This window comes from Elgaria multicarinata, chromosome 11 (genome assembly GCF_023053635.1).
Source record: "Elgaria multicarinata webbii isolate HBS135686 ecotype San Diego chromosome 11, rElgMul1.1.pri, whole genome shotgun sequence".
NCBI lineage: Eukaryota > Metazoa > Chordata > Lepidosauria > Squamata > Anguidae > Elgaria > Elgaria multicarinata.
The window spans coordinates 29,003,225-29,031,010 of NC_086181.1; the positions used below are offsets into that span (position 1 = coordinate 29,003,225).

The 27,786-nt window shown below is 45.8% G+C and overlaps 2 protein-coding genes across 5 annotated transcripts in view; one reads left to right on the plus strand and one right to left on the minus strand.

Moving 5' to 3' along the window:
• The first annotated feature begins 1 nt into the window (after nucleotide 1).
• DKKL1 (dickkopf like acrosomal protein 1) overlaps nucleotides 2–27,786 on the plus strand; it is a 46,956-nt gene continuing 19,171 nt past the window's right edge. Inside the window, exon 1 of the mRNA XM_063138319.1 lies at nucleotides 2–202. The gene's annotated coding sequence lies outside the window, so the exon portion shown is untranslated. The remainder of the gene's footprint in view (nucleotides 203–27,786) is intronic.
• Nucleotides 1,135–27,594, minus strand: TEAD2 (TEA domain transcription factor 2). 4 transcript variants are annotated; one of them, XM_063138317.1, is made up of 12 exons: nucleotides 27,296–27,594; nucleotides 16,503–16,712; nucleotides 12,866–12,930; nucleotides 12,702–12,764; nucleotides 10,289–10,414; nucleotides 8,895–8,953; nucleotides 8,715–8,779; nucleotides 8,483–8,616; nucleotides 7,207–7,383; nucleotides 5,611–5,673; nucleotides 3,309–3,464; nucleotides 1,135–2,469 (listed from the first exon to the last, which is right to left on the minus strand). In XM_063138317.1, exons 2-12 carry the CDS (start codon nucleotides 16,648–16,650, stop codon nucleotides 2,356–2,358), a joined length of 1,170 nt encoding a protein of 389 aa, XP_062994387.1. In that variant the 5' UTR covers nucleotides 16,651–16,712; nucleotides 27,296–27,594; the 3' UTR covers nucleotides 1,135–2,355. The 4 variants fall into 4 exon arrangements, with proteins under 4 accessions (XP_062994387.1, XP_062994385.1, XP_062994386.1 ...); XM_063138315.1 differs by having other exon boundaries at nucleotides 5,518–5,673; nucleotides 27,296–27,593; XM_063138316.1 differs by having other exon boundaries at nucleotides 5,518–5,673; nucleotides 7,207–7,377; nucleotides 27,296–27,590.

Sequence of the window (27,786 nt, forward strand, 5' to 3'; positions counted from 1 at the left end):
AGCCACACCCCTTACTCCAATTGGCTGCTTTTGAGTCATAAAGGAGGCTTCTGAAAGACAACAGAAGGGCTTCTAGGGAGCTGCACGCAGGAACTGCTTACCTTGGACAAAGCTGGTCTGTGGCGGAACTAGTCCTGGAAACCCCAATCCTTTTATAAAGATTTCTTCTGCATCTTGCTGGGTTGACACTCTTTCACAAGGGGTAAGTGCTGAAGCTTATTTTTGACTTGTCAGACCTGTTGACTACTGCATCAAGTGTGTGCTGTGACTTGGCTGGGTTCAAAACCCATTAAAGGAATTATTCTGCTTCACCGTATCTGCTAAAAAAAAAACACCTCCATCTCTGAACAGTCAACCATGTAGTGAGAGCTACTGCAGACCACTTAGCGTGTTCCAGTGCAGGGCCACCTCCAGAAGGGGGTATGTTTGGGCATTTGCTAGAGCCAAGACCAGCAGAAGAGCCCACAGCCCTAAAAATTCCACTTTACGTAAGCCAGGTACAACTTAAAAGAATTCTTAGTTTGCTTCTCCTATTTTTTTTTTTACATATGGGGCCCAAATGAGGGTTCTGTGCCCACAGCCAACCCCCCACCCCAAAGAGCCAGCAGCATTCCAAAATCAATTTGCTGGAGGGGGGCACTCAATAGCTCTCCGATGCTTTGCGGGGAAGCCATTCAAAACATCCACATTATGTCAAAATAAACTTTATGCAAGATCACATCATTTCCCCCTTTCCCACCAAGGTGGGAGCCTGTTGTATCCTTGTGGATGTCAAAGTGAAGAGGATATATCATGAAAGTACATGGAGTCTGGATGAGTCGCACTCACGCTCCACTTTAAACAAAGCTTAGCTCGCTCTTACACTTTCCTTCATCTTGGGCTGGGTCTACACATGCAGCAAAACAAGGTGGTTAAGTTCCTGATTTTGGCAGCTGTAGGGAAGAGCTACATTTAGCTCAAAGACAGTCTAGGGAATCACAGATGTGTTTTTAAATACTCCCCTACATCTAAAGCATCCTGTAAGTAGAAAATTAGCACAGTAGAGAGATGGAATATAACCCCCAGATTTGCTAATATGCTTGGTAGAGAGTTTTTATGCCCAGGAATAACCAAAAAACACCTCACAGCTGCCACTCCACCCTCCTACTAGGGATTTACGTACAGGCAAAACTTGAGCTCGGAGTTCCCCAAATCATACCTCAAAGCTTGTTCAATCTTTAGTTCGAGAACTTCCCCTTCCTCCTTGTTGCATGAAAATTTGTGCTTAGTTTTCCAAATGTATGCACAGCCTTGAAACGCATGCATTTTCTCCCCTTGATTAAAGGGTGTTTGTGCACATTTTTCCATGCACATTTCCCAAACGTGTGCATCCTATCGAACACTTTTTTGGGGTTTTGGTCCGCCAGTCACATTGCAAGCTCGGAAATGCATGGACTTTCAACGGCAGACAGCATTCACAGCTCAGGAGGTGAGAATTGGGTGCACCCTGAGCAAAAACAAACTGAAGCAAATTTCTCATACATTCCACCTCCTACCACACGTTAATGGTGCATGTGTAGACGAAGCCTGAATCGCTTGCGAGAGGATATGCCTCTGGAAAGGCGAATGCCTCTACCATTGGTGGGCCTAGTGTTCAAAAACAGCAGAGGAGGAGGTAAACCGTTTACAAAATCACCTCAGAGTGCAGTGGGGGGTGGGGTGGGGTGGGGGGAAGCACACACAATTGGACAATCCAGCAGGTAGAAAACTAGCTTTGGTGGGATGGAGGACCATGTGCCCCTTCAATCTGAAGAGGTATAGCCCAGCTCAGAAACCGGTTTAGTGCCTTATCTGTTTTTTGTGAGACGTAGCTTTAAGAAACGTTGGACTCTGGCTACTGTATAACACAGGAGTGCTAGGAAATACCGTGAGTTGTTACAATGGAGTGTTAAATCCCAGAGACACAATCGTGAGGGGGAAGGTGGGGAGGTTCTTCGGGCAGGTCTGTAATGGCATCTGTAGGGCAGACGTTAAATACTGTTCCCACCGTGAGAGAGATGACTGACAAAACGAAGAGTCCTTTCAGAAGTAGGGCTGCCCAGAGGGATCCATGGTTACAAGATTGTCCGCTGCATAATAGCGGTTGTTGAGCGTTGGGCCTAGAACCTGGTTTGGGGGCCGTGAGAGAGAAGGAGGATATCCATTGGTAAAGTCAGTTGTTGGTAGGCCCACTGTCAGTGGGGACAGAAAAACCTATCACCGCAGGCTTAACAACCTTCAGGGCAGTTGAGACAGGCTGAGTGGTGGGACAGGAGAAGGTGTGTGGGGGGGGTTGTTTTGGAGAATGATGATTGATGGTGAGGTAAAAACTGTCCATCAGTCCCGGCCCAGCCGGTAGATGTGGTGCTGTGCCCCCCGCTCACTGGCAGACACTTCAAACACAAAGGCCACGCATAGTAGTAACTCCTGAGTTTCTTGATCCCGCAAAACCTGTTGTGGGGGAGATAGATTGTATGTTAACAAGGGGCAAGGGGACAGGCTAACCCAGCTCCTCGAACACAGATCCTTATGTTCTTCCTAATCTCACCCCACCACCCAGGAATTTGTGACAATCCAGCTAATAAGTTCAAGGTTTCCACTGTTCTCCCACCCACCTGCAATCTCTTTCTTAATTTAGATCTCAACCATTAAAATCCTACTTAGTCGGAGTGCTTCCACCTTCACTTCCTTCCCCTTATTGGTTTTCCTCTCTGAAGGCTGGGTTACACATGGCAGCATACAAGAATTTTTAATGAGTACTATCGTCCATTTTTCAAAATTAAGCCTTCAGTCAAAAACAGAAAGCAGAGGGGCACCCTGGATAGAGGGAGGAGATGGGAAACAGTATGCTCTCATCGTCTTTTGAATCACACTTTTCTGTCAGGATCCCTTCTCTAAAGTAAGAGGGACGGCTCCAGGTTTGGGAAGCCCCCTTCTATGTTGGTGGGTCCCCCTCAGGATCACCTGAGGGTGGCAGACACCTTATAGCTGCCATTTTCAATTTCCCACAATGCCCCAAACATAGCATTGCTAAAGGGCATTATGGGAAGTTGATGGCAAATCTCCAGACCCAGCTGCCCAGTAGCAAGGGATGTCCAGGGCAGGTATCTGTAGTAGGCCCTGTTGGGGTTCTGCAGTTGCCCTTGGCGACACCAGGCCTGTCAAAGAGGGAAGCCTCCGTTTACACAGAACGTAGGTTTCGGACCACCTCTTTTGCCTCACTACCCTTTCCCCAAGGAAGTCCCTCTCTTGAGAGTAAGATGCCCCCCTCGCTTCCTTGCCCCAAATACCTGCAGGATGGTGAAATTTTCAAGCACGCTATCCATCATTGGTTTTTCCGGCAGCGTTTGCAGTTTGCGGATAAAATTGATGAGGTACTCGCAGAGCGGCGAGCGTTGCAGCTGGAAGACAAAGCGTCCGTCTTCCCAGTGGGGAGGCTCAGCTGTCTGGGGGAGTCGGGTGGATGAAACGGGATGGTTAGTGCCAAAATGAACAGATGAGAGAGAAGCCCTAATCGTACACTCACATGTGTCCAACACCTTAATCTGTGGAAGGAAAGCACCTCCCCCATCTAACAGAGGGATAGCTTCCCCCTCCCCCCCAAAAAGTAAGGCTCAGTTCTAAAGAAAAACAAAAAGAATTTATGTGACACAAAGTTCCACTGAAATCAAAGTGATTATTATTATTATTTTACTGCCAAGTAAAACTGTTTAAGATTGGGATGGAGAATATCCAATTCCCATAGTGTCCAATGGCAGAAATGGCTTCTTTCATTCATTCATTCATTCACACATGCACACACACCTCCTTGGACCTGCTAGGCCTTTCTGCCCACTCCTTACTAAGCCTTGCTAACCTCCCAGCCCCCTCCATCACTGTCTAAAGCCATTAGTTCTCCAGGTCTGATCCTATAACCCTCAATTGCTTTGCTGCTACAGATCTACAAACCTAAATGCCAGTTTCCCCGATTGCCCTAAGCCCCCATGATCTCTTCTCGGGGTCATCGCCTGGTCTACACATGCAAAAAAATGAGGTGGTAGAATAGGAACACTTTAGGCTGCAGGTGGGAGGTCACTGTTTTAATGGCCTCCACGGAAACACCCCACTCCTTGAAGTAAAAAACCTAGTCCATCAAGAGGAAAAGGTTCTAGCCCATCTACGTCCCTGATGTGCTAGCTTTCTTACCGAGAAGTTTTGACCCAAAGGACTACCCCCCCCACCCCCTTATGATGCCTTTCTGCTGTCTGGAGTGCTACAGTCCAACAATCTACCACCTCAATCTCTGCATTTACAGACAGAGCTTACACTTCTGCTTCAGCAACCAGACTCTGGTTTGGACAAGTCCCTAAATCCAGAGCCATAAAACATTGGCTGCCATTCAGAGAAGCCAGGCTACACATTACACTCACCATGTGAGAAATGGCCACACATTGTCAGGCTTCTCCCCTTTAGGAATCCTTAAGGCTCCCTTTCAGGAAGACAGAGAACGCTGGAGATGGCAGACAAGTGCACAGAGAAGAAGCAGGAGCTGCCAGCTACCTCTTTCATTTTATCACCTCTCTCTTTTTGGCAGTTAGTTTTCCCTACGAGTTGGGAGGAGCAGGGAAAGTGAGCCCATGAACAGAGAAAGGAGAAAGGTGGCCAGAAGCTCCTGCATCTCTGTGGGTTTACCTACAATCCTTTCCAACCCTCTCTGCCTGTTTCCAGGGGAGCCTTCAGCTATTGCCATTGCATGGGAAGTCAAGGTCAGCATGGATAATACTGGCCAAGGGGGCCGAAGAGTTTGACCCGATGATAAATCAGCTTCCCATGTTGCTACAGGCGGCTGCTTTTTCCACATGGTGTATCCAGATATTTTAGCCCTAAAGCAAGGGTTTCTAATCTCTTTCAGCCTCAGGGCCGGATTCGATTTCAGAGAAGCTTTCAGGGGCTGCATTGGGCCAAAATCAAATTTGGGCGGGGTGAAAATTGTTGGCATATTTTAGCTTAAAGCTCTTATTGCCAGGATCTAAGCCTTAGAAGAGGCATTTCAATAATAATAATAATAATAATAATAATAATAATAATAATAATAATAATAGTTCTTACCCGCCTCTCCGTACATAAAATACTGATTAAAAACATAGCATACACTGTTAAAAACATCCTGAAAGCATACTAAAATTCCACTGGATAGGCCTGCCGGAAGAGATCAGCCTTTATAGCTTTCTTAAATGCTAAAAGACTGTTAAGTTTCAACCTTTCTGAATGGGGGAAAAACCTGCACAAAAGCCAGGAAACCACTAAATGACCAGTGGTTGGAGAAAAGGGCTGACTACTTGGGGAACTCCAGGAGGCCAGATTTGGCTCGCAGGCCTGAGGCCCAACACCCCAGCCCTCCATAAAAGGTTATTAATATCCCTCTAGCCCTCTCAACCCAGTATGCCCCCCTCTTCTCCGCCCTTCAACCCCATGGTTCCCTCCCCACCCCGCCTCTGCCCACCCACCCCCCGCACCCACCTCCAGTTTTTCCACCACCTGTTTGCCAAACGAGCAGACCTTGGAGGTGCAACTGAGAGTCAGAGCCCGAGGGCCCACGTATCGGCTGCTCACCCCATAGAAGGCCCCTCCTGTGCCCCCTGGTTCGTCTTCGAGGAGGGGAAAACTCAGATCAGCCTATGGCAAGGGGGGAGAGGAGAAAAGAAATTGCGCCTTTTTCAGCACTGAGACACAAATCAACATTTTGGATCCTTTACAAGAGGAGGACAAGCTTATCAACAGCTAACCGAAACCTCCCTGTACAGAAGCAGTATACCTGTGAACACCAATTTTGATGGGGGCAGACAGACCGTCATGCCCTATTTGTGATCATCCCAGATACACCTGGACGGAGAGAATTCTGGGACTACACAGACAAGCAATTCTTATGTTCTGTTGTTTAAAAATTATGGTTATTTGGACTGGCCACAGGGCATATTTTTAAAATAGGCCATTTTATCCTACGTCCAATTGTTGCTGCTTTTTAAAACTGGGATAGTACAATTTTAAATGCATATCGTCATTATATAGTAAACCCATCCTCTGAATGCTGATCGTTACATAGCCAAAAAAACACCATCCAGCCAGATATCAGCAGGCTTGGGGGGAAACCCCGAGAATAGCAGAAATACAAAGAAAAACTGTAGGAAAAATAACCTCTTTAGCGTAGGGGGAACCCCAAAACAGCCCAATGACAAAATTAAGCATGTTCAGTGGTCATGGAACGGATGGATGAGAGGGATAATGACATGGAGAGTATCTTGGAGGTGGGCATGACAATGCGCAGGCACGTGAAACAGAATCACTCCACCCCGCAACAATTTGTTGCAGAACCCTCCCACTTCCGTGTTTCTATTGCCGTAAAGCTGCCAAGGGCAGCATTCAGTTAACCAGTGTCAGAATCCAAACCTTCCTTGCTACTCGTCTGTAGGAGAGAGACCCCCCCCCCTTCCCCATCCATTACACCTATTTTACTGCTGTGGAGAAGTAAAGCTAGAAGACAGGCATTTGTCCATGGCTGAAAAGGGATTTGAATCCAGGTCCAAGAGCAAACAACAACACTATTCATTAGCTGAGTTTTCATAATGACTTTGTTTGCTACCACCACAAAAGCAGTAATGAGCACTGGAGTGCACCAAGCATTCCTGGGAGGCTTGGCATGACTGTTCTCACAACTGGCCCCTGGATTTCTCTGCGATGAACTTCCAAAGCAACCCATAAGCCCCAGTGAGCTGGGTAGACAAATATGTATGGGTTGTATTACTAGCCTCTTCCACAGGAAGGTCTTGCTTTCCTAGTTACGTACCTAGCCATATACTAGGCTCATCATTTGAGGCCGATGGCCAGAAGGGAGAGGGTCTTCTCAGTGGTGGCCCCCCGATTATGGAATACTCGTGCCTAGTGAGGCCCGTCTGGCACCAACACATCTTTCAGCACCAGGATAAGTCTTTACTCCCAGGCATTTGTCAGCACTGAATTTGGGGATTTAGTGTTGATTGTTTTAAACTGTTATATTTTTGGACATAATTGGTTTTATATTATGTTATTGTATCGTATTTTTAGGTTATAAATCTTTATATACTGCCCCGCTTTGGTTATTGGGTGGTATAGAAACGTAATAACCGAAATTCCTTGGGGATTGTGGCCAGGAAGAGCCAGGGGAATTCTCACCCAGAACTTGACCAAGAAGAAGGCGTGGGGAGGCCCTTGGTCATACAGGTCGCGCAGTCCGCCTCCCCGCTCGGGGAATTTGTCGTAGATTTGGCGGACGTCTACCATCTCCAGGGGTGCGTCAGAGGTGGGCGTAGGGTCAATATGTACAAAACGGTGCTGCTGCTGCTGCTGGCACTGTGGGAAAGAGAGGGGAAGTCAGAGATGCAACCCAACACACATGGACTCCCATGGACTTCCACTCAAGATTACACAGATCAGTGTCAACTGCCTGAATTTCATATCTCACTGAAATGACTAGCAAATAATACTCGAACATTCAAACAGCGTTTGATTCTCTTTACAAACATCATTGCCATAATCTTCCCAATAACCCTGTACGGTAGGTCAGCGTGATCCCCGTATTGCACAGGACAGCTGAGAGACCCGGCTTACTTAGGGTTACTGAGTAGGTTCGGGGCTAAGGTGAGATCAGACTTTCTGACCCACACATTTGATGTTCTTAGCCCCCCACCCCACCCCAATTCTCCAAGTGCAGTCTGGCTAGCGTCTTCACGTGCAGCTCTACCTTCGCTATGCCCGGTGCCTTCTGTTTGGCCCTCAGTCCACTTCAGTGTATCACACTGTATCCCAGCCTTCCCCAACCTGGTGCCCTCCTGTGGTGTTTGAGCGCAACTCCCAGCATTCCCGGCCTGCATGGCCAATAGCCACAAAGGGCACCAGGTGGGGAAGGCTGTGGAATCCTCTCTTGTCTCCAAGGAGTTCTGGGTGACATAAACAGGATTCTCTAATTTTTAACCTCTAAATAACCCTGTAGGACAAGGTTGAGCAGGCCGCATGTGACCCCCGCTGCCCCCAGGTGTGGGTCTTCTTTATTTATGGAGGAAATTGTACTGTGACTCCCTGTCCCCTATTTTGCTGCCAAGGGGAGCGAGGGCTGCCCCAGAGGATCCAAAATTGCCCACCCTGGTTAAACACTGCGACAGGCCCAAGGCTTCTCACTGACCGTCATCACCTGGAGACTGGAATCTTGGGGGGGGGGGGAGGGTTAGGCAGCCTGTTGCCTTCCAGCGTTTTGGCCTACATTTCCCATCATCCCAAGCCATTGGCCTGCTGGCTGGGGCTTATGGGAATTGTAGTCCAAAGGGCCTAAACCATGCTGACACCCTCTTCAAACTTTCCAAGCCAGGTTTGCCTTAACATATAGGGATAAGCAAGGGACAGAAGTGTTTGCGACGGGCGTGTGGGGCGGCTGTGCGCGCGCTCATCATCTCACCGCATCTTGTTCCCCCTGCCGCTCCACAAAAGCAGTGAACTCCACCAGTCGAAGGGTTTCTGTACCGATGTGGCTCCCCTGCCAAGAGGTAGCGTTGGGGAGGCGGGAAAGTCTCCCTGGGGCGGCGTGGTAACCTGCCAAGCCGAGGGAGAAAGTGTTGAGGCCAACCCGAAAGCTTTCCCTTCCCTAGCAGCAAGGCAGATCAGTTATGGAAATGGATACAGTGGCTTACCTGGGACAGCAGAGGGCGCTGCGATGGATGGAATGGGGTACGGGGCCTGAAGGATAGGCTTGACGCTAAAGGAAGGAGGAACGAAGAGTGGGATTAACAAGGGACAGGACTGGGCAAATGCTTCTGCCAGGCTGGCGGGGCAGGGCGGGGGGTAGACTGCAGTAAGCAGCAGAAACTTACTCTGGAGTTGCTCGTGGCTGGTTGGCATCCCCTCCCCAGAACTGGAAGAACTCTACGGACTGCAAAAGCCAAAAAAATTATCAAGATTAGTTATGGCGTGCCTGCTCTATTAGGCTGTAGTGCTGACTCAAAAACAATAAATTAGAACACACTCCTGTTGATTGCACCCTCGATGATCTTAAGCTCCCAAACCCAGAAGCTTCTGATCATCCAATGCAGGGCAGAAGGAGCGACGGAGGTGATCTTCGCCTCCCTGTCCTCCTGCCCTGCATTTTCGCTTGATGGGCTTTTTGGGCTGTCTAGCGAGGATGCTTTGGTGGGGGAGTGAAGGAGGATGGAGAGGCCTCAGGGTGGCTTGAATCCTCACCTCTCTGGTCTCTTCCCCTCCCCAACCACCAGAATGCCCCCCTTTTTGCCTTCTCCGGGGTCGCTTTTGTGACCTCGGAGGCTGACTGGCGCAATTCTTCCCACGCCAGCTGCGAGGGGACGGGGGATGAATTCCCAACTCCCCCGTCTGAGGTTGGAGTGCAGTCTCCAAGACTCTGAACAACGCTGTGGCCCCTCAGATGCTTTCTAGGAGCCATAGGATTGCTCCCTTAATTGGTTAGAGTAAATGAATTTTAAAACCTTTCAATTGATCAAAAGGTGCCCTCCCTTTTTAAAAAAGCATTTCTAAAAGCGACAGACTGCAAGCATCATCTTAGAAGAAGCATTTCCCCTTTACTGTCACCCAAAGGATGGAATGTCTCTTTTAAGCTGATGCGTGCTTTAACACATGTGTACCCCGTCTCACAACAAAGAAAGTAAGCTTCTTGCTTTAAAAAAATCTTTATTTTTACCATTAAGCAAATTTATACCAACTAATAAGATTAATCAACTGAGATGTCTTTAACTGGGTGACAGCCACTGGTTTAGTAATCAGTTCATCTCCACAAGGAATTGTAGTTCTGTGAGGTGGGGCTAGGCTAGAGTTCCTTAAATAGATCATTCTTAGTATTTCACCAAACTACAATTCCCAAGATTCCTCAGGGAAAGCTAAAATAATCAATCTGGCACAAACTCTACCCTACGGGTGGAAACCAACGTAAGCGCTACTTAGAGTAGACCTGTTGAAACGAATGGGATTTCAGTGAATCACAACTAACTTAAATTCCATTCATTTCAATGGGTCTACTCTTAAGTAGGAGTTAACTCCAAGGTTATAGTATGGAAAAGTCTTAGAACAGCCTTCCCCTATTGCCCTCCAGATGTGTTGGACTACAACTCCCATCATGCCCAGGCAGCAAGTAGCTGTAGTCAAGAACATCTGGAGGGCGCCAGCTTGGGGGAAAGCTGACTCAAAGTACAGCCCCATAGAAACCCCACCTCAAGGCCCCTCTTCCCCATATGCTTACGGTGGTGCTGGGTGGGTAGTGGGATTCCGACAGGCCCAGTTTCTCCTGGAGGACTGTGGCAGACACCAGCTGAGCAGAAGACATGGCTGCCATCGTCTGAAGCGCTTTGTCCTTTGCTACCTGGTCCTGAGAAGAGAGGTTTTCACTCAGGAGCTCATTCCTCTTGCCCAGGGGTTTTCAACGTGGATTACTCTACCAAAGAACATTTGTGTATTGGCCGTGGAGGGCCTGCCTGCTGCAAAGGATTCTGGGATGTGTGGTAAGGCACACACTCATATTAGGAAGGGCAACAGAATTCCTATTGGGACAGTCATCTCACGTGACACCAGGCTTGGGTAGGCCTTCAGCATACCGCTGCTGATCTCTCTCACAAGCACCGACTTGCCTTCCCATCCACCCCAGTGCTGCTGCAGTCAATGCAAGCTGTGTCCTCCTCCTCCAGGCTGGTGGTGGAAGCCAAATGGCTGCTCAGCTCCGATCAGAGCCAGGTGGCCAATGTCTTTTAGAAGCCACAAAGCAACGCCTGAAATTAGGCTTGGCATTGTGGGACATAAAAAATAGCAGCCACCTCCTCCGATTGGAGCCAAACAGCTGTTCCGTTTGCATACAGCCAATCAGAGCGCTGCCAGTGAATCATCCAACCCACTCGGAAGAGGGGGAGGCTGGTGAGGACCCAACACACAGGACATGGCCCCCATCAGTAGGCCGGTTCCGCCAGGTCTGGCAGACATCTGTAGCGGGCACAATATCTTTTAGGCGGACTGTCAGCCATGACCAGTCTTCTCATTGAGAAAGCTTATAGCAGGTTCCAAAGAGCTCCAGGCTGCTTACAGGTTGGTCACCCTGTGAGCCTTTGGCTGGTTGGTGGTGGGATACAAATGGCAATCTGCCTATCCTATATATTTTATTAGTCCTGCTTTTCTTCCATCATGAAACTCAAGGTGGTATATACATAGGGTTCCTAGGTGACTTACCATCCAGGCACTGACCACATCCAAACTTCCTTAGCTTAAGCTTCAAGTACCCTCATAAGAACATCAGAAGAGCCATGCTGGATCAGAACAAGGGTCCATCTAGCCCAGCATCCGACAGTGGCCAACCAGCTGCCTGCTAGAAACCTGAAAGCAGGATGTGAGTGCAACAGCACTGTCCTGCCCACATTCCCCAACAACTGCTGTATATGGGCCTACTGCCTCTGATACTGGAGGTAGCATATAGCCGTTGGGACTAGTAGCAATAGATGGCCTTCTCCTCCAGGAATTTGTCCAGTCCTTTCTTTGAAAGCCATCCAAATTGGTGGTCGTCACTACATCGTGTGGTAGTAAATTCCATAGTTTAACTATGTGCTGTATGAAGAAGTTTTCCCTTTTATCTGTCCTGAAGTTACCACCAATGAGTTTCATAGGATGACCCCGTACTATGAGGGAGGGAGGAAAGTGTCTCCTTATCCACTTTCTACACACCACACATGATTTTGTAAACCTTTATCATGTCTTTCCTGGCTCACCTCAGACCATGCCCTGTTAAATAGTTTTCAAACCAGTGCTCTAGACCAGTGGTCTTCAACTGGTGGGTCATGACCCAAAAGTGGGTTACAAGATCTATCCAAATGGGTCACAGCAAAGCTGTTGCCACCATGTTGGGCAATTGTGAAAGTGGGTCCCATGTTGTAGGTTGGGAGTCCGAGGTGGGTCTCAGCTCTGGACCAGTTGAAGTCCACTGCTCTAGACCCCATAATTCTTCCTAAAGAACCAGAGTCCAGAACTAGAGGAGTAGATCTCCCACCCCAAAATGTTCCTATTGATGTTTCACCTCTGGAAAACTAGGATTCCTGAGTTACAATTACTTCTCCTCCTCCTCCTGGCCATCGGACCTCACCCAAATCCCATCCCATCCCAGGGAACCCTGAAGTTCTATTTCAAGTTTCTGACACTTCCCACCCACTCAGCACTCCCATGCAGACACTCCACCAATGTGTGTGTCAGCCTTCCCCAATCTGGTGCTCTCCAGATGTTTTGGACTACAATTCCCAGGATTCTCAACTATTGGCTGTGCTGGCTGGGGCTGATAGGAGTTCAAATCCAATACATCCCAGTTTGAGGGAAACTGGTGTATGAGGATTCATTCAGTTCAAGAACTTCCCAGAGCCTCGGTTTTTCCCTCCCCCTCCCCCCACCCCACCATGGCTCCTTTCCCCTTGGGCAGGAATGGCCTGATACAGGACACTGGCAAAATATGATGAACTTGAAACATTCTGCCCACATTCAATGTTGAGAACTGAGTTCTGGCAAAGCATTATGGGAGTTTGGGGCCAAATACGTACTCCAATTATTTCTGCGCCTTCTCCTATTTCAGCAGGGCGGGTGGACAGGCTTGGCATGAACAGGTCAAGGGTGGCGGGGAAAGATCTCACCTTGAGCTTGGCCTGGATCTCGCGGGTTTTCCGCCGTGCCAACACCTGGATGTGGCTGGAGACCTGCGGAAGGAGTTGGGGAAGAGATGAGCAGTTTTATCCCTCCCAACACCCATATTTATTTCCTGCGGCTGAAGCGTCCCTGCTGAGCCCTTCACACTCACCTGTTTCCTTGTCCGTGTTTTCCCGGTCCTCAGTTTGATGTAACGGGCAATAAGCTCATTGCGGCCTGAGCGAGGAGAGAGAGGAAATCAAAAACACAACCTACCCAATCCCTGCATGAAGGCAGCACTCCTGCCGCCCACTTCCCCTACCCATGCCACCGTCAACAGGCTAACTTGTCACTTCCCAACTCTACACGTGCTCAGAGACACAATTCTTATACCAGGGGTGGGAAACTCCAGGCCCAGAGCGAACTTGGCCCTCCCCAGATCCAAATCCTGTCCTCTGGCTTTCCCCGGATGGACTCGTCCACCTTTCCACTGACTGTTTGGCAATTTCCTGGATTTGGTGCAGTTTTTCCCCATTCTCAAAGGTCGAAAGGCCTCTCCTAAGGCTTTAGTTCCTGGCAGTAAGAGCTTTAAGCAAAAATATGCTGGAATGTGGGAGGGGCTCCTTCTCTGTGAGCCCCTGCCAAAGGAAGTGAGGCAGGTGGCTACCAGGAAGAGGATGAAAAAAAGGGGTGAAGCAAATTCTCAGGATGCTGGGCTTTTTATTTGTAGGTTGAAGAGCCCAACGCATTTCAGCCTGTATCTTTTCCAGGCCTTCTCAGTTGGTTGTAGGAAGATGTCTGCAAAAATCTTCTTATCAACAGAATGTCTTTCTCAGATTGTTAATCGCAATTAAAAAGTTCAGCATCCTGAGAATTTGCTTCTCCCCTTTTTTCATCTGATTTGGGTGCTTTTCTCCCTGTTTTTGGTACCAGGAAGTGGGCCTTTTCTGCTGTAGCACCCCACCTGTGGAATTAACTCACTGGAGAGGTTCCCTGGCACCCCCATAGTACTCCTTTCAGCAATAGGTGAAGACCTTTTTATTTTCCTAGTATTTTAGCATTTTAGCATCCTCGTTTTTTATCTGTATTTTAAAACTCAGCATTGCTGTTCGGATTTATTCTTGATCTACTTCTATCTTGTGGTTTAAGTTTCCATATTTTATGCTGTACCTTATGGTTTTAATTTCTGTGAACCATCCAGAGAGCTTTGGCTAATGAGTGGTATAGAAATGAATGAATAAATAAGTAAAATTTTCAGGCCTGCCTCTTTGCTTTCAGCCTTGCCACCACTGGAATGCATCCTTCGAAATTGAATTCAGCCCTTCAGCTGAAAGAAATTTAACATCTCTGGATCATTTAAACTGTTAAGTCACCCCTCCAAAGATATTTTAAAAGATGGCTGGATGCACAACTGATTCTTCCTCTGCTAGTCCACGCACATCGTTCTTTTTGCTCCATACCAAGAGCACATTTTATCTCACCCTGCCTCTAAAGAACATTTCTACATTTTTCTTACGAATTTCTGTGCTGCCCCAAAGCCAAAGCTGGATGGTTCACAAAAACTGCGAGCCACAAATTCAAGGTAATCAAAACGTAATGTAAAAATCTTTAACATACAAAATTTGAAAACAATGTAAAACAGTGGTTCCCAATTGGTGGTCCGTGGACCCCAGGGGGTCCGCATAACCCACCCAAGGGGTCCGTGGCACCATTCACATATTAGCTCTGCAAGGTCTGCATTTTAATATAAGAAAATACGCCGTCTCCCACGCTCTGTTTGCTTTGACGGTGACATCATGAGCATTAATCGGTTTTTAATGCTTTATGTATGTTCTGTGTTTTAGAGTTTTAAATTTTGTATACTTGTTTTTACCTCAATTTTAGAATTTCTGTAAACCGCCCAGAGAGCCCTGGCTATGGGAGCGGTATATGTTTAATAAATAAATAAATAAATAAATAAATAAATAAAAGCACCTACGTGATTTAGCGACTAGCTTCAGAGATTACTTTCCTGCACCTAATCCTGAAAACTCATGGATAAGGAATCCTTTTGAATGTGGTGATGTACAACTAACAATATCTGTGGAAGAGTGAGGTGCACTTGTTGATGTGACTTGTGATGGTTCATTGAAATCATTTTTCAAAGAATATAGACTGGACCAATTCTGGGTGAAGGTTTTTCCTGATTATAAGAAGTTAGGTGAAAAAGCTTTGAAACATCTAGTTCCCTTTTGTTCCACATATCTTTGTGAGCAAACATTTTCGACATTTTGTTATATGAAGAACAAGTATAGAAGTATAGAAATCAGCTCGATGTTGATCCAGATTTGAGATTAAAAGTAGGAAATATTGAACCGGATGTGGAAGGGATTGTTCAGGACAAAAAGAGGTATGATTTCTCCCACCACATTTACGTTTAGTAGCTGCTCAACAGGTCATAATTTGTTCATTTGTAAACTAGACATTAGTAAAATTAAATTCGTCCTTATATTCCTAATTAAATCATTGTCATTTTTGCATGGTAATATCACAAATATCACAAATTTTATGGTCTGTTTTTTAGTATACCTAAAATCCTTTGCTTATTAGGGGCTACCCCTTATTTTCGCCAAAAAATTGCTTCGCACAAGTAACTACCATAGAGATAACAAATTTTTCAAAAGTAGGGGGTCCATGGCTTGGCATTTGAAAAACAGTACTTAGCTAATTGGGAACCACTGATTTAGAACATCTAAAAAAGCTACAGTAAGATACTAATCCTGATAAAAACTTCATAGAGAAAGGTCTTAGCTTGGTGCCGGAAAGATGACAACGTTGGTGCCAGGCAGATCTCAGTGAGAAGAGCATCCTATAATTGGGGGATTGTGGGGGGGGGGGGGGCACCACCGAGAAGGCTCTGTCAGCTGTTGCTACTTTCTGAGCCTCCCTTGCTGATTGTAGTGTCAGGTAGGTTCATATCGGGAGACGCATTCTGTCAGGTATTGTGGTCCGAAACATACAGCCAACGAAAGCAAATCATAATTGATGCTATTCACTCAGACCTTCTGGTCCCTACTATTAACCTGACTGCCACAGTTTGCACAAGCTGTAGCTTCTGAACGGTCTTCAAGGGCAGCCCCACATAGAGCACTTTGCAGTAATGCATGGGGTGTATGTATCCCAATTTTAACTATCCTATGAGGTAGTTTCCCAAACACAATTTCAAACACAAAAGCACCAGTTTTAAGAAAAGGGTACGTGCTTTCTCCATGAAAGACATCCGTGAACACGGGCTTGCCATTAACCGTTCACCTATGGCAAATAAGAACTGCAACTATGGCGAATCTCTGCTGCTGGAGCTGTAATGCTGCACATCCAAGTACAACAGAAGTGCCCTGTGTTTACAATAGTGCATATAGCTAGCTCACTTCTCTTTCTAACCCTAAAGAACTACTGGTTCTTTGTCTCTTTTCTATCCTTAAAGAGAGCCTTCTACACACCCTCTGTGGTACAACCCATTTAACCTAGAATCGCACCACAGAGGCTGCATGCAAAGGAACCTCTTTCTCCCCTCCCCAGAGGTCAGCGGGAGCAGATGCCATGATCACCATGCCACAGAAATGTAATGTTATCCACAGTGGCCTTCACAGCCACTTCCTAGTCTTCTGGGATCTCGAAACCACCTTCCTCCTTGTAAAATGTAAACCCACCTCCATATATTTTAAGCCCACTGCTTCTTTTCATATCCTCTGGTTTCAGGATTGTCCCCCCAAGTAATCCAGGAAAGGGAAGGAGCAGCCAAACATCTACAGAACATGTTCCACACATACCATACATCTTCCCCTCGTCAGAAAGAATTATCTTGCGCCTCCCGCAGGGTGGGTAGATTGCTAGCGCCTCCTGAAAGCTCTGCTCAATGTCGGGGCTCCAGACCCCTTCCGCATCGTTATCCAGACCCTTCTCCCCAGCGTCCCCCATCTCCCTGGAGGGGCTGGCCCCCTCTCCCCAGCTGCCAGGCTCTAGGGTGGAAAGAGGAAGACCTGAAAGAAAGCAGAGGAGGCAGTATTGAGAGTTGAGCAAAAGGTTTGTTGAAGCCCAATTCTAACAGGGAAGATGGTTCATCTTGATTCTTTCCTTTATTGTTTCTGTTGGCTTTGGATGCTTGGCTGTGCACTGTTAGTTCACAGTTACTTGTGTTTCAGTTAAGTTGCCCACTCCTAAGATATCCCAAGAAATTGCCTTCTTGGTTGAAACAAAATGACTAGTTAGCCCAGTATTCTCTTTGCAATAGTGGCCAGTCATAGGAAGCTGCCTTATACGGAATCAGGCCATTGGTTCATCTAGCCCAGCATTGCGGACATTGATTGGTTGTGGCTCTCCAGCGTTTCAAGCAGGAGCCATTCATAGCCTTACCTGGAGATGTAGGAGATTGAACCTGGGACCATCTGCATGCAAGGCATGTGCTCTACCACTGAGCTACAGTGTCCTGAGACACTTTACAACCAAAGCACACTGGAACAAAGGTCTAAAAGGCTTGGGGTCAAGACCATAAGATCATCTGCCCATAAGATGATCTTATCTACTGAAGATAAGATCATCTTCAGTAGTCCTTCTCCAGGAGCCCCTGCTAAAGAAAGCGAGGTATGTGGCTACCAGGAACGGGCCTTTTCTGCTGGGGCACCCTGGTTGTTGAATGTGCTTCCCAAAGAGGCTCACCTGGCATCTACATTGTGCTCTTTTTGGCACCAAGTGAAGACTAGGGATGTCACAGGAGTCCGGGAGGTAGGTGGAGTCAGCCTCCTGGACCTTGCTCATCCAGCCACCACCACTTACTGGACTGAGTGCCACTCAGTCCAAAAGTGTAAATGATCCCTTTATGGTTGCCATTTATGCAACATTACATTCCCAGAAAAAACCCAGCCACCATGAAAAATGGCAGCTCGCTAAGGGGATGGGTGGCCCTGTGGCTCTCGCCGGGCAGTCAGCAGCTCATGTGGTGCAGGGAGCGAGGGCAAGGTGGCAGCAGCTTGGTGAGCGCATGGCGAGAACAGACGGAGCTAACTCTGTCCATCTTTAATGAAGTCTTTTATTTTCCAGGGCATTTTATCTTTGTGGTAATCTGTTATTGTATTTTAAATCTCTGCATCGCTGCTAGATTTTATTGTGGTTTGTACTTTTTATACTGCAAGTTTTAAGCTTTTACATTTTATATTGTATTTTATGATTCATTTTGTGGTTTTAATTGTTGTGAACTGCCCAGAGCGCGTTAGCTATTGGGCAATACAGACACGTAATAAGTAAATAAAACAAATAAACACACACCCCTGCTCTGTGCTCCCAGCATCTGGCAAATAGAGGTATATTGCTCCTAAAAGCAATTCCATTTAGTAATCATGAGTAATAGCTGCTGACAACATATCTCTCTCTCTCTCTCTCTCCCCTGAAATGAGACATCCAGGCTAGGGGTCATAGTTACAGATTTTAGCTGTGGCAAGGAGGGTCTTTGTGTGGAGAAGGTCCTGGATCCAATTCTCCAGACATCCAGTTGCAAGTGGTTCCCAATCTCAAATCCCTAGGTGTTACTGGGCTGCAACTCTCATCACCCCTACCCACTGGCCATGCCAGGTGGGGGTTATGGGAGCTGTAGTCCAACTGCAACTGGGAACACAAGTTTGGGAAACACTCAAGAGGAGCTCAGGTTGCAAGTCTCGAAAGAACTTCTTGCAAAATAGCTGCTGGTTAGCATAGGTAATACTGGGTAGGGTAGGACCAGTTGAATGACTCGTTGTAAAACAGGGGTCCCTAATGCAGTGGCTGTGGGCACTTCCAAGGGCATCCGTGTAGTATCCATGGGCACCCACAAAACTTTAAAAATAATCTGTTTTTTAAAAATATATGGATTTGTTTATATCATAGCAATGAACACATATGAAAAGCATACAACTTTCTAGCAATTATGCATAGGCTTTAACAAAAGTGGAGCAAATATTCAAAGAAGTATCCATTTGCAGGTGGCGTCTAAATGCCACCTATTCAAATGTTGAAACTGTTATAAGGTTCTTAAATCTATTGCTTTATAAGAGGTGAGTGTTTATATCCTCCCAATGTTGTAATATCAGTCTTTTAGCTGTCAAAAGGGCACGGAGAAGTTCCATGAAGCAGGTTAATAATCTAAAAGTGTGTACATCAGTGAATATTTAAGTGTGTTTCAGTACAAAATTTACCTCAGCCTAACCTACCTCACAAGATTTGTTATGATGATAAATTGGGTGGGGATGAAGAACCATATACCTCAACCTGAGCTCATTAAAGGTGGATAAAAATGTAACAAACACACACCTATATACTACATACATGTATGCACAATCATGATAGGCAGGACTGAAATAACTTAACTAGCTTTTATGAACCCAAGGGGGCCTTTAAACTCGTTTTTCCTCAGACATAACAATCCTCCTCTACGCCATACTGCTCAAAACTGAGTAGACCTTTAGTTTAGGGGAGTAGTAAAGGTTTCTACTGGGCCAGTGTAAGCCTCTTGTAAGAGCCAGTGTGGAGTAGTGGTTAGAATATTGAACTGGGAGTGAGGAGAGCTGGTTTCTAGTCCCCACTTAGTTATGGAAGCCCACTGCGTGACTTTGGGCCAGTCACTGACTCTCAGTCCAACCTACCTCACAGGGTTGTTGTGAGGATAAAAATGGAGAGGAGGATTATGCATGCTGCCTTGAGTTCCTTGGAAGAAAAAAGGCTGGATACAAATCAATCACAATCAACCTATGCAGCTCTTTGGGTCCTGTGCTACATTCTGTATTTTGCCCTTCCTCCTGTTTGATCAGAGTAACACATAGGGAGCTATCCCATTTTATCCTTACATCTCCGTAAGAAAGGTTAGGCTGAGAGACAGGCAACTGGTTCAAGGTTAATAAGCACAGATTTGAACTCTGGCCTTCTTGGTTCAGAGCTGGTATTAGTTTACTTCGCCAGGGGGCAGGCAGAAGTCCTTCATTCTACTGAGGCACCCTGTTCCTTAGTCTTGATAGTATGGGCTCATCTACACCAAGGAAGATATTCCACTATGAAAGCGGTATATAAAAGGCAGGAGCCACACCAAGCAGGATATAGCAGCATGAAAGCAGTATATAGTATGTGTCAATGGGCACCAACAGTTGTCAGTGCACTTCAATACCACTATAAAGCAGTAGTGTGGCTCCTGCCTTTTATATACCGCTTTCATAGTGCAATATCCTGCTTGGTGTAGATGAGCCCTATGTCTACCCTTCGGGCCACTGCTCTGCTCCTGGCTCCAGTTGATGACCCTTGGGGGGCTAGGGAAAAAAAGGCACATTATTATTATCATTGTTGTTATTTACTAGCAAACAGACCATGTTTTGCACTGGCTTGGAATAGTCCTTAGTTCAATACTGCAAAGCCTTCAAGCAAACTTAAACAGCTGTCGGAACCCATGTTATACTGCATCTCCATAGCCCCTTGAAGGAAGGGTCGTGTCCACTCCATTCCCCTGATGGGGGCTGCCCCACAGCTGCAGGCAGGGAGCAAGCACCCAGCTCTGTCCCTTGGCCTATTCATCTCCTCTGGCTTCAAACTGTATGGACTGCAAAGCTGTGTGCCTCTTAGGGAAATCTGCTCTTAGTAGCAGTTGTTACAGCAGGCTTCAACAACACAGATACATTTAAATAAATTAAAATAAATTAACGCATTTTAAAAACAAAATATGCCCAAGGTGCATATCTAGTTTCAGGCATTTAGGTTTCACTGTCTTGGTGTTAATGGATGGACATCCTCTTTTATTTTTATAGATTATTATTATTTATTAAATTAGACACCTACCTCAAAAAGACTCAAGGTGACTTACAACAGAATTAAAATATACGAAAGTCAAAACAGCTCAATTATCCATTAAAATGCAACCATCCCGTAAATACATCTTGCAAGCCTGAAGTTAACCCACTCCAGCACAATACTACCCTGGCACCCTGAAAGCCCACTCACACCTAACAGTGGCAAATCATAGGTTAATTAACACACTGGTTAATGAACCCATGCACAATCAAATCTCTGATCGGGATGATCGAGGTTGTTTTGTGATGTGCAAACCCAGACACTATGACCACGTTTAGAAAAGTGGAGAAAACGAAACCACTGCACCTTCTTTCCTGTCCTGTGTGTGTCACTCGTGTGCCCACTGTTTCCCTAATTACCCTTGCTGCGGTGTGGATTGCCATGTAGTCCAAACCAGGCGAGGTATGCGGTGAGGATGGGTTCCAAACCACCCCGTAACTCCTACAAAAAGCCATGATTTGTTGGTTGGTTTGGAAGCCACCCCTGCTGTGCACCTCGCCAGGTTCGGCTGACACAACAACACACGCTGTGGGCAATTTACGAAATGGCAGGTGCATAAAATGGGGAAAAGAAACCACTGTGGCGTCTTTTCCTCGCTGGTTGTCTGAATCCAGTGTATGTGTTATTCATGAGTTAAACAACCCACAGTTAACTTAAGAACTAATTGTAGGTTAGCTGTGGGTTGTTTAACCCACTAATAATCCATAGGTTCGCACAGCAGAAAACAACTTCCGATCACAGGTTGATTATGCAAAATGGCAGCGGCACACCGGGTGACCCAGCAAACTGTGGGGTAATTAAGTAACTCATGATTTGCTGCCATTACGTGCAAAACCAGGTGTTTGTGCATAGGCTCCTAATCAGCAAAGAGGCATATTTTGAAGTGAGCAAGGCCTGTAACAGCCAGCAAAAGTGGCACTCTTGGCCTACCAACTCACTCTCCCACAGTTCCTTAACCCAGCCAGCCCACCTGCCTGTCCCCCTCAACAGCAAATGACATCATGGTTGAGTTCTCCCCTGAGGCGCAGCAGTTGGTCAATCTAATTTGCTTGTGTCTTGGCTGACATGCAAAAAAGGGGGGAGAAATGTGACTGACCGTATTTGCTATTCAAAGGGGGTGGGAAGGTTAAAGAACCATTTTCCTGGTTTGGGAGAAAGGGGATGAGGTACGTAATGGCTACAGTTGCCAACAGCAAGTGGAATCACCAAACTATTAAAATCTCCAGGGCAGCTTTCAATAACTCCCTGGAGATGAATGTGGATTCCTAGAGACTCCAGGCCTGTCCTGGAAGATGGCATCATGGTGCAGGAGTCAACCATTGCTATCAAGAGTTATGCTGGACAGGGAGGGGGGGTCAGATAGAAACAGGGAAGGAGTGGGGGGGGGGGAAGACAGCACTACTTACACATAAAAATAAACAACCCAAAGAGGCAAACCTGAAAAGCTGCCAAAGAAAATAGCATGTTTATTTATATAAGCCTTCCAACTTGATTCCATTTATTTATTACAGTTCTTTTACCACCTAGGGTGACCATATTTGGGAAACCAAAAAAGAGGACACCTAGTGTGTGTGTGGGGAAGCAGCTTTCTGAGTCCTGAAGAAAGTACATTATTCCCCCGCCACCTTAAAGAACCCGATTGGAGTGGAGGAGGGGAAAAGATTTCATTCTATACCACCACCATCCACTCCTTTTCTATAATGTCCACGAATGACCCACTTTCCCCTTTAAGACCTCAATTGGAGCTCGGGGTGGGGGAATGATGTGCCTCAAGAAAGCATGTCCTTCCCTCCTGCCATGCTAATGGCAGCCTTAAAGGGGAAGGTGTGTCATTCCAGGACATTATTGAAAATTATAGAAAATCCCCCCTGACACCATGGAAAGAACAAAAACCAGGACAAATCCGGGGAAATCCTGACAGTTGGTCGCCCTATTACCACCCAATAGCAAAAGCTCTTTACAGCTGCTATGGCACGGTTCGCCCAAATTTTGAGAAGCAGGACTCAGGCACAAGTCCTTAAGGGGGCCACGGTGGACCACCAGCTATCCCTTGGGGTTGGCAATGAACAAGCAGAAATGTATAGTATTTGGAGGGATGCAGCGTCGAAACCTTAAGTTCATAAAGAACAAAACAAGGTTCCCCCCCTCCTCTCTCTGAGTGGAAAGTTCAGCACATACTAATTAAGTCTCCTCCAGAGAAACCAGATTGCTCAAGGAAAGAAAGAACGAAAAAGCGTGGGCCTCTCTCACTCTCTCCCCTTCACTGCGCCCTGTCAAGTCGAAACCCGGTTCTCAGCCTGGTTACTCCAGTTCAAGTGACCCCTGGGAGCACAGTGCGGCAACGAGACAAAGAAAGCTTCCAGCATGGATTACATCTTGCGTTAAAGGCAGGAAGGGGGCTGGCTCTTTAATCTGTGATCAGATTCCACCCCCCTCACAGTATTGTAGGCCCCGGTTTCCTTTGCTTCCCCAGCCACAAGGCTCCCAACAGCTGCAGCCTTCCCAGACGGATAAAAACTTTTTACGAAGAAAGACACTTCCCTGGCGTAAGATTAATCACAGCCACCAGCTTCCGCAAAGCTGGGCCAAGGACATGCATTTGTGGAAGTTAAACAACTGATTTTGTTTTTGCATGCGCTCCGAGGTTTTTTCCTCTGCTTTTTGATACTGATTTTCAAGCGGCTGCGGGTAGAGGTGAACAAACTTATTCTGACAAACTTCCCTTCAGCAAACCCCCGCAGGGAACAGCTTCCTTGAACTGTCCTCTTCCTGGGAGTGTTTCCCAACCTCCTGGATTTCCTGTTTCTGCTGTTGCCATCTGAAAACCACTTATACATAAGTGGTTTTCAGAGTGTGGCCTTGTTCTGAGAAAGCGAGGTGTAGAATGATCTGGAACAAAGGCAATTGTGTGTACAAGGCAAACAAAAAACAAACAAACAAAAAACCGGCCCGAGGCTTTGAAAGAAAGGAGGCTGGCAAACTTTTATCAACGGTAACGAAAACCAAAGGTAGAAAGTTTTGCAGTCCTAAAGACAAAAGTTTCAAATCGGTATCATAAAAAACCATGCATAGAATTGGGCTCTACAAGTACCATCTTCACATGCACCTAGATTAACATACAATAAAGAGTATCCCTATTTGGACGATACAAAATTGAAGGGTTTCAGTGCAGAAATAAGAGCAGAAGTATTGGTTTGACCTTTACTTGACATCCCAGTTCTACACTGATGTTCTGGCATACTTGTGCATAAGCATGGGAACAAAAGACCAGAGGTGGGGGAGTGGGGAATAGGTACCCATATTGCAAAAGAGGAAAGAAATGAGGGGGACTTGAAAATGCTATTGAAAAAGTATGAACTGAGTTTTTGTGAGGTATTTTTATACCTCCACGCATTGCAACCAGACAGAAAAGCTTTGTAAACTGAAGCAAGAGTTGATTCTTTTGCTTTGGTCTCCCAAGGTGCCATAAGTAAGGATGCATGAGAAATTTGCTCCATCAAGTTTTTTTTAAACCAGATTTTTTACTCAGTTCGCACCTGAATGCAATTTGCAGCCAGAAATCCACATTTGCAAGTTTGCAATTTGTTTTGCAAATCAAAATTGCGTTTGACAAGCGCACATTCGAAAAATCTGCAAAGGAGAATATGTACATTTCCAAAATGCACACAAAACTCTTTAGTGAATGCATCCCAAAATGCATAAGTTAGAAAAATGCATGTGAATTTCTGTAGATTTCCCCCCCCCCATATCATAAGCATATGCAGAAACGGGACAGAACGAGCTTGACCTCAAAAAAATGACAATCCCAGCAAGACAGAAACTGATAGATCTGTCTATCTGTAGCCACTTATAACTTAATAGAAAGATAAGCCAACAAATTGGATAGCAAGAAGTCCTGTGGACTAGTAGCTTTAGTGGATTTATTGCAAAGCAGCTATACAAGTTAATGCATATGTAGATTCTTATTTTTATATAGGTTGCTGCTGCTTCCTCTTAGCATTTTAAGATAGCCTTCCATTCTTTCTACTGTGTGCTTATGGTATTGCAACACTGTCTATTGGAATTAACTATCAAGGATGAAGCCTATGGTTGGTAAACTAAACAATCCATAGCACTTTAAAAAGGGATTAAATCCCAGTAATCTCAGCAGGACTTACTTCTGAGCAAACTTATTTAAATCCCACCTTTCCTCCAACTAACTCTATAAAGTGTGCATATCCCCCACTGCCCTTTTATCCTCACAACAACTTTGCGAGGTAGGTTGAGTGAGCTTCCTCCCTCTGGGGATTTGAACCTGGGTTGCCCCAGTCCTAGTGCACATACTAATCAGCTTTCCCCAAGCTGGTGCCCTCCAGACCTGTTGAACTACAACTCCCATGACTCCCAGACAGCTGGGAATGATGGGAGTTGCCCTCCAATACATTGGGAGAATATCAGTTTGGGGAAGACAGTTCTAACCTCTACATCACACCGACTCACATTCTTTGAATTGGGATTACATGGCTCAAACCCTAGACATACCTACCTGAGAGTAAACCTGTTTGAACATGTGGAGCTTTACTTCCCAGTAAACATACATAAGACGGAGTTGCACATTTTAAAATCTGTATACAATTTAAGAAAAGCACTTTTATAACAGACTCAGAAGGCTGTTTTAGGAAGTTTTTAAACAGATCTTACACCTGTGTAAAGGTAAAATAAAGAACAAAGCAAAAAAAAAGATGCTTAGAGTTCCAGTGGTTTTTCATGGAGCAACATATGAAATACATAAATAGATTCCCAAGGATTTTTTAAAAAATCCAAGCTGGATGTAACCTCATTCAATGCAGTTGGCATGCAATGATTTTGAGAAAATGCCAAAATAGTTTTGCTCCTAAAGAACCTGCAAAATTGAGGATCTGGACTTTCCTTTCAAAAAGTTAAGCATATAATGGTTTTTTTTGGCAGATGCACACAGAAAGATCAGTCATAGATGGCTGTATAACAATCTGAAATCCCTCAGATGCAATGTTTTGATTGGCTTCTCCCCATTTTTTTTAAAGTGTAAAACAAAATCAGTTGTCGCATAGAAAGTTAAGAGAAGTGAGCTGCTCCTGCCCCACAAAGCAGTAATGGGCCCCAGCCTTATCCTGTAATTTGAGTAACAGATGCACCCATGTGAAAGGTCATGTTTGTTTTTGGAACAAGTCACATCAAGGTCTTGTGCAAATGGAGATTGCAGTTTCCAAGTCTCAGTCTCTCTCTCTTACACACACACACACACACACACACACACACTTTTATGCCCAATTGGGGAATGCTGGGAGTTCCATGACTTTCTTCTGTCTAAACATGAGTAGGATTGTGCCTTTAGTAGCATTTAAAATGCAAAACTGCATAGGCTCAGAGGTTTAGAGGGTGGGGGTGTTTTTTAAATCAGAATTAGCAACTCGTTTTTGTTATTATCGTTCTAATGTAAAAGCAGTTGTAAAGCATGGAATGGCAGTCGGGGCACCAAACGGAAATGGTAGTTGAGCGCTTCCCATCTGAAGTAAAACACATGGCCATCTAAAGGGGGGGGGGCATTCAGGATCTAAAATTACCTAGCTGCGCCACTACACAGAAGGTGATATAAACTTCCGAACTTTCCACTTCTACAGAAGAAATTGCCCTTGTTTTGGCTTGCTGGCTCCAAGCATTCACTTGTTTATTTTTAAGATGTTGGATCTGGCAGCCTTTATGGTGGGGGGCGTCGGTAGAAGTGCCTTCTCCTTGCTGATGCATCTCTGAATCATTACATTCACCCACTGATTTTTGAAAAGAAGGGACTCCCCACCCTACCCCCTCCTGCTCATGTTTACTCAAAAGTAAGTCCCATTGTGTTTAATGGATTTACTCACAAGTGTGTGTGCATAGGAAAGTTTGCTGGCTCTTGGGAGGGGGGAGAGAGGAAATAAAGACTTCCTAGTGGTGGGGGAAATGGGAGAAGGTAAGTGCACACAAACCCCGCTTTCCAGAAATACAATTAAGCTTTGGCAACAAATCTGTACACACCCTCCACTGAAACTCAATATAAAAATGACACCCATTCACACAATGCCCACAGGAAACTGTTGTACATTCTTAATAACCTAATGAACTCTTGGTTTAAAGACAAAACGTTCTCAGCCCCTGCCCCTTTTTCCGGACAAAGAGAAACCCATGGATACACCATCAAGCCGTTAAAAAAAAAAAGGTGTGGAATTCCCTCTACCCAAATCCATTTTTTGCTTCAAGATTTCACATACAAAAATGTTTTTTTTTTTTTTTTAAAGCAAGAGGGCACTTTTTGCTACTCACATGCAAAACTCTTCCTGTAAGAACACAGAGCGAAATTTCGATTCACATGCACAGAGATGCCGGATATTTTAAAGATCTTTGAAAACACAGACTCATAATGATAAACCTGTGACAAACCCCGATTAGTTAAAAATGCAGTGGTCTGTGTACATTTGTGTACGCCACAATCTAACCACACACCCTCAAACTCAGTGTGCCACCCCTTTAAATTAAAAGTAAAAAGTTAGCAGACTTCTCCCGCAAGGGGGAGAAAAGCTGTAAGATCTTTCCCTCTCTGCAAATCAAAATCAAAATTTAATCACAGCTTCCCCCTCCTACCCACCCCATACAGGCAAAGTTTAATCGAGACCTTCCCACAGCTGCTAGGACTTCCTCAGTTGGGATTAGTCACTGATTAAACGGAGAACGAACGACTAGGAGAGAGGAAAATAAAGGTACTACTTACTTTCAGAAGACACCCAAGAGGCTGGTTTTGTGCCTGTGAGTGAGAGAGAAAAGGAGAAACTTTCCCTGAACTTTGCTTTTTTTTAAAAAAAAAAAAAATTGATGGAGGGGAATGAGAAAGAAAGAGAGAATTAAAACTCTCCAACACCACCAGGGTTAATTTTGGCTCATCCAAAATAGGTTCCAGCCCACTTGCAGGGATTGGAAATGAGAAGATCTAGGACGGGTACGCAAAGCAGCAACAGGCCTGCGTGGTATTTTGGAAAGGTGACAGTTTTCCTCTGGAATCCTTGGAATGAGGCAGAGGAATTAAATTAGCAGCAGTGAGTCAGTTTCACAGGGGGAGGAAAGGGAGGAGCTGAGGGGTTGTGTGGGGGCGGGGCTTAGGGCACATAGGCCACACCTTCCCTAGCTGGGAAATGTTGCCCAGGAAAGGAGGAGGAGGAGGTTATAAAATATCACCCTTATCGGTGCAATCCTATGCACGTTTAG

Excerpts from the sequence above, each read along its gene's own strand:
- TEAD2 (XM_063138315.1), bottom strand. The coding sequence starts at position 16,650 with ATGGGGGACGCTGGGGAGAAGGGTCTGGATAACGATGCGGAAGGGGTC. Across the intron at positions 10,415-12,701 it reads AGATCCAGGCCAAGCTCAAG|GACCAGGTAGCAAAGGACAA; the intron begins GTGAGATCTTTC and ends CTCTCTTCTCAG. Across the intron at positions 8,780-8,894 it reads CAGCCACGAGCAACTCCAGA|CGTCAAGCCTATCCTTCAGG; the intron begins GTAAGTTTCTGC and ends TCCTTCCTTTAG.